We start from the raw sequence: 12483 nt of genomic DNA, 5'->3' as shown, positions 1-12483 counted from the left end.
AGCAATTTAAGCATGGGCTTACCTCTATGGCTGAAATCAATGCATTTTTAAAAAATACTTAACCTTGGCAGGACCATGCCAATATCTTTCCCCCAGGGAACTGCAGAAGCCATCCCCAAAACTGCTGGAGAAAAGAAATGAACGGAAATAAAACCATTCAAAGTTCAAGAAAACCCAACCTCTTCCTCTGTAACAATCTCTTCGAGTGCATTTTCAGATCTTCACCAATAGGTCAAAATGGAACCCCGGGGGACTGGCAACTGTGCCTCATGGCCGCGCTGATCCTGCTGTGGTTCCGATTCAGGATCCTGCCCTTTTGGCGTGATGCATCTGTCTAAAATCTAAATGTCATTTCTAAAGCAAGCCAGAGGTATTTGGCCTGGAGGAAACGAAGGAAACTACCAAGCCTAGGCAAAACTTCTGGTATCTTCTAGTAATAATCCACAACCTTGTTAACATAGAGCCCGTGGAACTGAGCCCTGAATGAGGCAAGTTTAATTTTATACCCAAGCAAGGAGCCCACCGCTACAAAAGGGGACTTTGGGCAGGGGACTGGCCAGCTGGTCCTGCTGAAATCAACAGAATGGATCCGGCCTTGCTTTCAGTTGTAGGGAACGAGGCACCTGCTTTAACGCTGAAATCGGTAGGAAAAGGAACGTAGGTTGGGCCCTGCTCAGAGATGGGATTTAACTTACACCCAAGTAAGGCTGTAAAATCATTACTGGCGAAAACTTACTGACCCCATTGGTCTCAGTGGGACTTGGAAACTGGACTGGGGGTCGAGCGCTGGAAGGACGCTGACAGAGCAGCATCGCAACGGTGATGACGTTCAAAAGGAGTGCAAGAGACACGAGACGCCACCCTTAGGTGGAGGCAAATGACCCTGGGAGCCAGTGGGGGCCGCGACCTCTCCCAAGCCCGCGCGCCAAGAGCCGTGGTGGAGAAGAGGCGATTCCCCAGGCAGGCACCGCCGGGCAGCCAGTCCCACCGAGCTCAGCGGGCTTCCCTTCCAAGTCCCCGGCTCTGGGTCCCAACGACCTTCAGTCTTTGTGCAACACAAGGAGATTTCAAGGCGGGACCCTTGAAAGGCCGCGCAGTCTGTACACGTCAGTCAGTCAGTGACACCCTGATTCCTTACAAACACATTCAAAATCCCTTTCGGTTCCCCAGGAGCTTCCAGCTATGGGAGCGGGCTGTCGGGATCAGGGTGTGGAGAGCGCTTGGCTTCCTGCCGGCCTTCGCGGAGCTGGCGGGGTGGGGGTGGGGGGAGCAGAGGCTCTCCTTCCTCCTTCCTCTTCCACCGCCTGGGTTCAGCAACACCCTCCGCTCCGGCACCTCTGCAGCCTCCACATTGCACATGATCATCAGCTGAGGGCGGCTCACACACTCCGAGGCTGCAGGAGAGAGAGCCGGGGGCGGGGGGGGGGGCGCAACCTCTCCTTCTCCTCCTTCTTCTTCTTCTTCAGAGATCGGCTTTGTGGGGCGCGGTGTGTGTGAGAGTGTGGGTCGAGTTCGTTCTTTCCCGGTTTCATTGGTTCAGTTCCAGCGCCCAGACCTGCTGAGGCCAGCCAGTCCTGCCCTTAAGCCTTTTCTCTCCGTGGCCTAAAGAGTGAGAGTAGGCCTCCGACTGCTGCAGGAGGGGAAACAACAAACACCAGGAAAGAGATCATTTTTGAAGGAAAAGCAATTCAAAATCAATCCAACAAGGCAATCGCAATCATCATCATGAAAGAAATAATAAATAATACCAGATCCGGCCAGAGCAGGCTGCCGTGGATCTAAACAGGGAGACAGATATCCTACCCACACTTACAAGTCTCACTAAAGTCCACGAGATTAATTTCTAAACCAGCATGAATTTTCAGCCCGTCTTTATTACTCTCAGTATCCATCATCAATTTGATTGCAGCGTCAATAGTAATCAGTTTACAAAAAAAAGAAAGAAAAAAGGACAATTCGTTGTAATAAAGATACAAGGGAAACAGAACTACTTCTGTTTTGCGCCTGCACAAGTCAGCTTTTGGGTAGCCGATGCCATTGTTTGTAAATTTCACCCGCAGGGTTGTAAATAAGACTCCAGAATTGTTCCTCTGTTTATGGCCATTAGATTATCAGTCGGAAGGCAATAAATTTCTGGCCTTTATTTGCCGGCGCTTTTATAAATATCGAAGGCTCTGTTTTGGTAAATACAGCCGAGCCCTCCACTAAATTACGCTCGTTATGAGCCTCTTAATTGCCAAGCTGATTCTGTTCAGTTTGACCAAAAGAGCTGAATAAATAATAAGTGGTTTATACAGGCTCTTGAAATGTGTAAACGCATAAGTATAGCTTTGTAAAACTATTTCCACCTCCCCCCCAGGGTGTTTTGTTTTTAACTAGACCATTTGTTTAAGGGGAGAAAAATCTTCTCTCCTTCCCCACCTCCCCAGGATATAGCAATAATTTTGGGAATGCTCCCAAAACGAAGAGATAGAACTGCGTGTGGGACTTCTGACCTGATTCATGGGGTTCTTTTCTTTTTGCAAGGAAGGAGGATTCGCGGAAGTCAGGAGGAAAGAACCTTGAAGGGAACGTTCAATTAACAAAGCCGGTCACTGCAACGGAATCACAGCTCGAATTTGACTGATGTGGCTCAGTGCAAGAAAAGTCATGGCGCTCAGTAACAGCCTCGCGAAATTGTCACCCAGAGGTTGTTTGGGGCGAAGACATCAGACACGCAAAATGTCTGTTATTCGTAAAAGGCCCCTGTGGCAAATCATAACAGAAGCTTGATAGATTCATTTCGGCTCCGGAGGATTATGCCTCCCCACCACCACCATTTCACAGTTTTAGCCACATTCCAGGAAGGCTCGAAGATGGTAGGTGGAGAGCGAGGGAAGTCTAATCGGCTTCGCCCTTATTCGATTCATTGAAATGTCTTGTGGATCGGGCCCTATCAGCGAGCAGCCTAGCCTTCGAAGAAGGGACAGGTCAGAGCGCTGAGCGGTTCTTGTTCAATGCTGGGGATCGATCCCCTGTTACCCAGGAGTGGGAACAGAGAAATACTCCCCCAGCTCTCAATGTGATTTCTGCATTTGGGAGTGGTTTTTTTTTTTAATTATTTCTTTATTTTGGCTTTTTGAAATCTGTCGTCTCGGCGGGAAGGGGGGGGGGGAATCACAGCCAAAAACACTCAAAATGCGGAGTTGATTTTTCTCCTCGAGAAGATTTCCCCACCCCGAGATCTGTCCACGGAGAAAGGAGGAAGGAGCTGGAAAAGATACCTCTTCCAAGCTAGGATCGAGTTCAATAGCACCTTGGAGACCAACCAGATTTTCAGGGTATAAGTTTGCAAGAGTCGTAGCTCCCTTGGCCAAGCGATTCTTCCTTCCTCAGGCCCAGTTTCCCATCCCCTCCTCCTTTTTATTCAGGTTCAGAAAGTGAAGTATTTAAAGCCCATTCCTGATGCAAGAAGCGAAAAAAGTAAAGGGCTGAAGTGGTTTTTCTCCTCAACATTGGCGTATTGGGCTTCCAGAGTTAAAAACGATATGGAAAGGTGAGAGGGTAGGAACCAAGAAAAATCGGAGTGAAGGAATTTGTAAAGAAACTTCTGGAAGCGACTCGCGATTTTTGTTCAAGGCGCTCCAAGGGTAGCAGCGCCACAATTCGGGGCCTTTCAGTCCAGAGCGGCTGCCTGCAGAAAGAGGCGATTATATTTTGGCCGCCCACTAAAAAAGCTCAAGGAAAGGTCCCCTGTGCAAGCGCCAGTCGTTTCCGGCTCTGGGGTGACGTCGCTTCCACAACGTTTTCACCGCAGCCCTTGTTCGATTCTAGGCCAGGCTCAGGAGGATTCTACACTGCTGGAGAGAAGCAGGCGCCTCCTGACTTGCTGCGGGAATTGGCAGCTAGCTGGGCTAAGACCAGGTTCTGGGAGCAGGGAAGGAAACGCGACATCTGAAGACTCGCAGATACAGGCAGCTGAGCCTTCATTTCTGAATGAAGGGAAGGTGCTTAAGCCTAAACCAAGCACCAGAAGCCAAGGGCCGAAAGTCCCCCTTCGCCCAGTCTCTACCCCCCTCTCGAGTATCCACTAGGCCTCCCCCCCCCCGCCCCGCCGCCGCCCCCGCCAAGGGATTCTCAGCATTCCATCCCTTCTGGGGAATTTTCAGCCCTCATCAGGCTGAACGCCCCCCCCCCCGGGAACATTTAAGGAGGGCTTCGTCTGTGTGTGCGCGCGCGCCGGCGCGGGTTTTTTTTTGGGGGGGGGAGATCACAGCTGGGGAATCCCCCAATAGGTAAAGACCCCATAAGACTCTCTGTGGGTGGCCCTGTTGTGTGATTGACAGAGACGGAACCAACCACTTTACAGATTTCATACGAACAGAACAGAATAGAAGTCAGATTTTTGGACGTGATATTCAGCACAATAGAGGCTAAGGTATCAAAAATGCAAACACCATTTCCCGCAGCAAGGCATGTTTATAAATAAACGCGCACCTTTCAAGGAACGGTGTTAATCTGCTCTCTAGTGAGTGTCGTTTGGGTCGGCCAAGAAAACGGAGGCCGATCCCAGGCCGGTTTCCTGCCAGAATGTCAAGCAGTTCTGCCCATTCGTTCACCTCCGATCGGCAGCCTCTGTTTCGTCCAACCGTTTGGGCCGGAGAATAAAGCAAGATGGGCTACGCCGGGCCAAAAGAAGGATCCGCCAGAGGCAAACCCGACATGGGGAAGACTGCCGACTATTCACTGAATGTGCCACACAAGGGGGTGAGCCGCCCTCCTGAAAGGGCCCCCTCTGCGGATAACATTAAGGGGACGACCAGCGCCCCTTCCCAGTTCAGATCGGAAAGCTCTCCCCCCCGCCCCACTTCTCCTGCCACGAAGGACGCCGCGTGGGAGAAAGAAGCAGGTTTACTCAGAAGTTGACCGCCCCGAAGTTGGATTTAGGGAGTAGCCCTAGGCAAGTCTTCTCAGCAATAAGCTCCATGTTATTCAACGGGACTGGCTCCTGGGGAAAGTGCCCCTTAAAGATTGCAGCCCTCCTTCCAAGAAGGTGCGCATCGGCCTGAGGCCCTAGGCTGCCTTCCGAGCGCCCTTTTATAGGAACTGGCGGCGGCGGGGGGGCGGGGGGGGAGCTGGCAAGGAAGTTCCGAAGCCTGCTGATGGCTTCAGAATTTATCTGCCAAAACCAAACTTCACCCTCCGTACATTTTAAGAGTATTTATGTGGTTAATATTTAGTATCTTGCAGTAAACCAAAAATAATAATAATTCTATGTGATCTGAAGGGGGCGGGGGTCGACTCCCTCTTTGGCCCCCATGTTTTTATTGCAAAGTCGACCAGGTTATTTCTAAATGGTGTGTGTTCGATGAGGATTTGCTGGCATATAAATCCTTGGGGGTGGGAGATGACGGCATAAAGGGATGAGGCCTGCGACCCCCACTGGGCCGGCTGGAGCCCCAGGCCTGCAAGTGGGACTAGCTCGGGCACGGTTCCTGGGACCCCCCCCCCTGCCTTGGTTCCCCGCGCCATCCTCGCGCGCAGATGTGCAGAGGACCGCAGGCATCGCCCCTTGTTCTAACCTCTCCGGATCTTCCCATTCCTCCCAAACTGCCTTTCACGACCCAGGCCTCCGGCAACGCTTGTCAGCTGCCGTGCCCGCAGAGCCAGCCTGCTGCCTGGCCTCAGCCGGAGGAGCCAGGCTCCTTTCCCGGAGACAGACGAGAACAGTTTCCTCTCCTGTTCAGATTTTGCTTAGCTGACCCGCCTCGGCTGAGCCAAGATCCCCAAGGAAGGAAGCCCCAGCGCTTCCACTGCAACTGCCTTGTGAGCCTCTGGAAGGGCTCCCCGGAGCAGCCCCACCCGAGGGGATGAAGGGGGGATCAGGCGGGTGGAGAAAGGAGGGCCCAAGGTCCAAGGCACGCCGCGGCTTTCTTTGGGTCCAAGGCTTATTGCTAAATCCGGCATCTCCCAGAAGGGACAAGGCTGGTTCCGGAGGACGGGAAGGCTCCGCGAGCGTCGAAGGTTTGCTGCCTCCCTGGTTCTGGTGTGGGGTCAGCGGGAGTCCCCCTGCCCTCGCCTTCCTTTATTCCGCTGAGAGGAACTCTGCCCGTCCTAGAAACCACCTCAAGCCACCCGCCTTAGAAGCCACCACGGGCACTTCTGCCCCACGGGCATTTCGTGGGTAGCATTGGCCTTGACCTCCAAGTCAAAACCGAAGGGCTAGCGCATTTCGCAGAAAGAACCCGCTGAAATCCTACTCGGCCAGCAGTCAGAGTTTTGGATTTACATTTTGTTTTTAATTTTTCTAACCCCACCCCCCCCCCCAAAAAAACAGGTTTGGCTTTCATTGACTAAAACCCCGCTTCTACCTATGAGTTGCGACTCCCTACTGAATTCTTAGAGGCTGGCATTCCGCTTTTAAATCCCATGGATTTCAGATCTGTCAAAACGCCTCATTTACTTGGTTGTAAATCCAACTCAAATTACGCCCCCCCCCCCCAACACACACACACAGCATGGTTAGGAACAGGCGCTCTGAAAGCATTTGGAAGACGACAGACACCAATCCTGCTTATTGCCCGGCCATGGCAAAAAATGGATGTGTTCCGTCCAAATGTCCACCCTGTGGAAGAACAACCAGTTTCCCCAGACCCGGCAGTTCACACAGTGGGGCCTGGTTTGTCCCTCTGGGATCTGACCAGCTTTTCAAAACTAGTATCTTGCACAGGAGGAACTAGCAGGTCACGGACATGCTAGTTTTGTTTATGTAGCGGTGGAGGAAAGTGCCCTCAAGTCACAGCTGGCTGACGGCGACCAGAGGTGGTTTGCCATTGCCTGCCTCCGCATCTACATGCAAGGATGTTTCTTCCTCCCGCCACATCACTCTTCCTCCGACAGCCTGGAGGGCTACAGCCTAGACACGGTTGTGCCAATTCCGCAATCCCAGCATCTAAGGCTTCCGGGACAAACAGGTTGACACCTTCTGCGCCGGTGTTTCCATTGAGAACTGGGCCACTGCCAAAGGACTTGTGGGGTATGAAGAATCTCAGAGCTGCTGCGTCTTCCGAGAGGACCCCAAAGCTCGCTCTAACCGCCATTCCCTCCCTCCCTCCCTCCCTCCCTCTTCAGGGGCTCAAAGAGGACCCAGGAACGGAATAATCCGGAGCGCGCTGTCCTCCTAAAGAGCAGGAGGTCCCCTTTTCGAATCACCCTAGCCAGCTCCTACATCGTTGAGGAAAGGCAGGCGAGGGCTTTCCTCTTCAAGGCGAGATCCCAAGCCCAAACGCTGCCATCAGGACCATCTCAGGGAACCCCGAACTTTCCCCGGCTGTCCTTTCATTCAGCTTGTAGCTCAGGAGCCCGGCAGGATCGACGCCCTGGGCAGGGAGAGAGGCGAAGCGGGCCCTTGCGTGCGCTGCAGTCAGCAGGGCCAGCACAGACGGCCCATGACGCCCACCCCCCGGCTGAGAACGACTCCCCCCCCCGCCGCCTGCAGCAGACTCCAGCGCCCCCCCCCGCGGCCTCTCTCTTCCCCCCCCCCCTCCCTCCCGCGCCGCTTTACCGGGTCGCGCTTCCTCTTGGCGTCGCGGGGCTCGGCCTTCTTGAGCTCGGCCTTGAAGCCCTCGGCGGCCGGCCGGTCCTTGGCCAGCACCTCCATGAGGTAGGCGATGTAGCTGGTGGCGAGGCGCAGCGTCTTGATCTTCGACAGCTTGGTGTCGGCCGGCACGTTGGGGATGCACTCGCGCAGCTCGGCGAAGGCGCTGTTCAGGCTCTCGGTCCGCCGCCGCTCCTTGCGCGGCCCGCCCGCCGCCGCCGCCCCCGCCGCCGCCGGCCCGCCCGCCCGCCGCCGCCGCCCCCCTAGGCCCTCGGGCGGGCTGCTGCCGTAAGACGAGCCGGGCGATGCCGACGAAGGGCCCAGCCCAGCAGCAGCGGCGGCGGCGGCGGCGCAGAGCAGCTCAGCGGGAGGCGGCGGCGGCGGCGGCGGGGGCTGCGGGGAGAGCTCGGCGGCGGCGGCGGCGCTCAGCAGCCATCCCGGGGCGAAGGGACGCTCGGCCGGCGGGAAGCAGCGCGGCGGGGGCGGCGGCGGCGGCGGAAGAGGAAGGGCTCGTGGAGCAGCGCCGGGTGCGGGTGGCCCGGGTAGCCGCCCACCACGTTCATGGCTCCAGGGCGGCCTCGGCCCCGAGGCGCGTCCAGCCGGCGCCGCCTTGCTCCAGCTTTCTAGAAGGCCGGCCCCCTCGCCAGCCCCTTTATACGCCCGCCGGCCCTTTGATGTCACGCGGCCCGCCGAGGGGAGGGGAGGGGAGGGGAGGAGGCCTGGCGCTCCTGCGGCCGCCCAGAGCTGCTGCTGCCGCGGCGCCCACCCCGCCGCCCGATCCTCCCGGCACGCCTCGGTCCCTCGGACGACGCGCCCGCGCTCCCTTCCTGGGCTGGCCAGCCGGCCCGGCCCTTCCGCAGCGCCTGGATCCATCCTGTCCAGAGGCCGGATTAAGCGTCGGCTTCTGCGTTGCCATGAGGTTCGGAGGGCGCCTGAAACTAGGAGGACGGAAGAGGAGGAAAGGGATCCGGCGTGGTGACCCCAGAGCCGCTGCCAGCTCCTCGAAGCCGGCCACGAATCCTACAAAATCTCCAACTCCGGGGAGCCTTTAGGAGAATTCCCCTCAACCCCATCCTAGTCCTGAGGACAATATGGATCAACCCAATCATTCGGGCAGTCCTGATTTTGCTCTGAAGTAAGCGTTCAAGAAGTGTACTCCCAAGTTAGGGATCGCACGACAACCTAAGCACGCTTTCCCCACTATGTCCTAGTGCAACTCACTCGCCCAGTAGACGTGCGCGCTCACTCGGGAGTCAGTGGCCTTTGAATCCTATGGACCATAGGACTGAATTCCGAGGAGATCTGTCTAGGATCGGGCTGCGTTTTAGCATCAAGTCAGCAGCAGTCATCCTTACAAGATTCCTTTCTCGCCTTCTCAACCCATGTCACTTTCAAGCCCCCCCTGACTTCCAAGGGATCTGCTTCAAAGAAAATTAACGCAGTATCGCAGTTTACAGTAGCCGCCTGGGCCCAGAGCAAGGGCATGGCACTCTAAAAATCAGACTGATTTTCGACGAGGCAAAGCCCGATCTAGATAGGTCTATTGACCATTAGAAAGCGTCCCCTAAAGACAGACCCTCTCGCCTAGCCGCAAACCCAAGCCTGTCGCTATCGCGCCTCTCTGCTTGGAAAGAATTGCTCGGAATCACCCTGCATATGCTTCCGAGCCGCATCACTCTTGCTCAGATGTAAGTCCCGCTGAGTTCAATGGCTGCTTTCTCCTGACAAGACTGAAAAGTTGGAGTCTTCTTAGGATTTCCCTAAGCAGCCTCTAGGAAAAATTGTACTGTGCTTTGATGTATGTCCGTGATGATTTGGGCAGAATCCATCGGAAATGTATCTTGCGCAGGAGAATTCGCCAGTAGTCTTTGTGCTCTCGGGCAGTACTATGTACAGACATAGCCCGATCCGAGACAGGTTTCTTCGGAAATCGCGCAGGGCTCAAGGGGGCTTGCTGCCAAATAACATGTTTAGGATTGCAGCCAAAGGCCTTGCAGTTGAAGAGTGCAGGACTCTCTCTGGAGAGAAAATGCTTCAGTGGCACGATTCTCTGAGCTTCACATGGATCGCCAAATCGCCCCCCTCCATTCTTCTAAACACCCTTTTTAAACACACACAAACACAGGGCAAGTTGGGTTTATGTTTAAAGCAGACCTGACCAAGACCTAGAAAAGAAGAAAGCCAGACAAGAAGCGAAAGCTGGGGAAAGGATCGTTTATTTGCTTGCTTATTGTTGGGTGTTCACTGTTCACATTTGAGGTTCGTCCCCCTTGTGAGAACTCATGGACGGCAGTTGCACTAAATAATGGGCACGACGTCCCCCCCCCCTCCCCCAACAAATTCAAGCCCTACCGGTTTCAGTGAGGAAGAAATAGATAGGTGCCAACATAATCCTATTGGAACCAAGGAGTTAGGGGGCTACAGTCCAGAACACACATCCCACTAGATCTTAGTTGGACTTAAGTTTCTAGTAAATATGCCAGGATCTGCCTGCCCAAAGGACTCATTGTGTCAGCATCCTTCTCACAAATGACATTTACAAGTGAGTTTTAACTGGTGTGCGGTTTAACTGGTGTGCAGCTGAGGTTCGGTAGCTTTCTGTTGTTCTGAACAGTGCGACAGGGAACAAAAGACTGATAAGGACATTTCTCCTCCCTGTGTCACTGTCTCTCAATATCCCTCTTATATTCCCAAACTAACACAGTAGCTTTGCTTATCTCTGCTATAGCTGGGGGTTGGGAGTTTCTCACTCTCTGGTCATCTATGGGCTCTGAGTTTTGTTTTGTTTTAAGGAACGGCAAGAAAAGTGCAAAGGCTGCAACTGCTTGGCTTTCAACAATAGTGTATCACTTTCTGTTGCTTGTTTGTTCGTTCGTTCAGGTTATTTATAGTCAACCTTTCTCACTGAGACTCAAGGCGGATCTCACAAGTGTAAGTCCATACCATCAACAGGATGGGATATCCAGCAAGCAATGTCACAGGATTAGGCTTGCAGAAATGTAAAGCCAAGGAGAAATCTAGAACAAAGTTGAAAAGAATGATTAACACATACAGGTTAAACGATGCAGAAATGATATAGGATAATACATTCAGCAACAGATACCGGTAGCACCTTTCTGAACCATTACAGTATAGCATCATTACCTGTGTGAGAATGCCCTCCTGAATACTTTAGCCTTGCACAGTTTGTGAACTGCCAAGAGGGCGGTAGCCTGTTTACAAATTTAAGAGATTGCTTTGATTCCTTCTGGCCATGATTGCCATGCCCACATTACCAAACAGCCCTGTTCTATGGACCTCTGGCATCAGACCTGGGAGAGTGGCCTGTCCCAGGAAATCTTTCTGTAACACCATTCTAATGGATCTGAGTGGCTGGGTTACAAAACCTTTATATTTAGCTGACCATGGAATTAAAGAATAAAAGCAAGGCAGAAGGCTATGAAGACTATCAAACGTTTTCCACAGTTGCCTCTGAAGACTTTGTAGCCAGGCTTGCAGGTGGTGGGCGTCTTTTGCAATTTGCCCCGATAGTCATCTGACTGGTGCTCATTCAACCAGTTGTTAAACTGTGGGATTCACTCTGGGCGGACATAGTGATAGCCACTAGCACAAAGGGGGATTAGATTCATGGTGGACAGGTCAAGCCATGGTGATTAAAGGGAAGCTCCACATTCAGAAACAGTAAACATCTGAACTTCAATGCTAGGAGGCAACCTTGGGGAAGATTTTGGTTTCAATGCCCCATTTGTTCACACTCCAGGGCAACTGGTTAGTCACTGTGTGAAATAGGAAGCTGGGTTAAAGGGACCACTGGAAGCTGGGTTAAAGGGACCACAGGGAGGCATTTCTTATGTTTTTATATTCTTATTCTGAGGTATATTGTCACTGTATACAGGTTCCATTTAGGTTCCATTTAGCTGTCATGGTCAGTAACTGAGAGTAACAACTTTCCATGTATTTATCTGATTATTTTGAGAAGTGATGTAAACCTCATACTCTTGTAGTGAATTCCATACATTGCTTGTACTTAATGGGAAGGAGAGTCTTTCTTTCTTTCTTTCTTTCTTTCTTTCTTTCTTTCTTTCTTTCTTTCTTTCTTTCTTTCTTTCTTTCTTTCTTTCTTTCTTTCTTTCTTTCTTTCTTTCTTTTATGATTTATATCCCGCCCTTCCCACCAAGGTGGCTCAGGGCGGCTTACAACAGGTAAATCAAACATAAACTTTTAAGTTAGGTATTTAAGATATTTAAACATTTAAAACATTTAAAACATTAAAACATTAAGCATTGCGGCAGTATGCATAGCAAGAATCTGATAGAGCTACATTTAATTTCCTATGTCAGTTAGGTGTAAGCTAGCCGGAAGAGGGTTGTCTTACAGGCCCTGCGGAACTGAGTAAGGTCCCGCAGGGCCCTCACCTCCTCCGGCAGCTGGTTCCACCATGTAGGGGCCATAACAGAGAAGGCCCTGTCCCTAGTAGATTTTAGGCGGGCTTCTTTGCTTGTACTTAAATTGCTTGTACTTAATGGGAAGGAGAGTCTTTTGCCACTCCTGAACACACTAACAACCAGCAACATCAGGTGGCTCCTAAATTATTCCTTCCTATGTGCACATGCACACTACTATAATTTTGTAAACTTCATGCATGCCATTCCCTTTGCCAGTTGTTCACACATTAAGGTCCTCAACTCCTTGGCCAATCATCCATATGTCTGAAGGTATTTTTGCATGTTGTGGTTTAGTATTACCTAAGAACATAAGAGAAGCCATGCTGGATCAGGCCAATGGCCTATCTAGTCCAACACTCTGTGTCACACAGTGGCCAAAACCCAGGTGCCACTGAGTAACACGGTGTTGTACTAGATGGGCCATTGGCCTCTGAGTATTACTTTGAATGACGAAGCATTTGT

The 12483-nt window shown here is 52.4% G+C and overlaps 1 protein-coding gene across 1 annotated transcript; it reads right to left on the bottom strand.

The window, feature by feature from the left end:
* Nucleotides 1-1479: 1479 nt before the first annotated feature.
* HAND1 (heart and neural crest derivatives expressed 1) lies at nt 1480-8449 on the bottom strand. Its single transcript, XM_060238834.1, has 2 exons — nt 7544-8449; nt 1480-1630 (listed from the first exon to the last, which is right to left on the bottom strand). The coding sequence occupies exons 1-2, from the start codon at nt 8447-8449 to the stop codon at nt 1529-1531; spliced, it is 1008 nt and encodes a 335-aa protein (XP_060094817.1). The 3' UTR covers nt 1480-1528.
* Nucleotides 8450-12483: the final 4034 nt, after the last annotated feature.

This window comes from Heteronotia binoei, chromosome 5, assembly GCF_032191835.1.
Source record: "Heteronotia binoei isolate CCM8104 ecotype False Entrance Well chromosome 5, APGP_CSIRO_Hbin_v1, whole genome shotgun sequence".
NCBI classification, from domain to species: domain Eukaryota; kingdom Metazoa; phylum Chordata; class Lepidosauria; order Squamata; family Gekkonidae; genus Heteronotia; species Heteronotia binoei.
The sequence above is the reverse complement of the archived record's forward strand: the minus strand, read 5'-3'. Positions and strand labels throughout refer to the sequence as shown.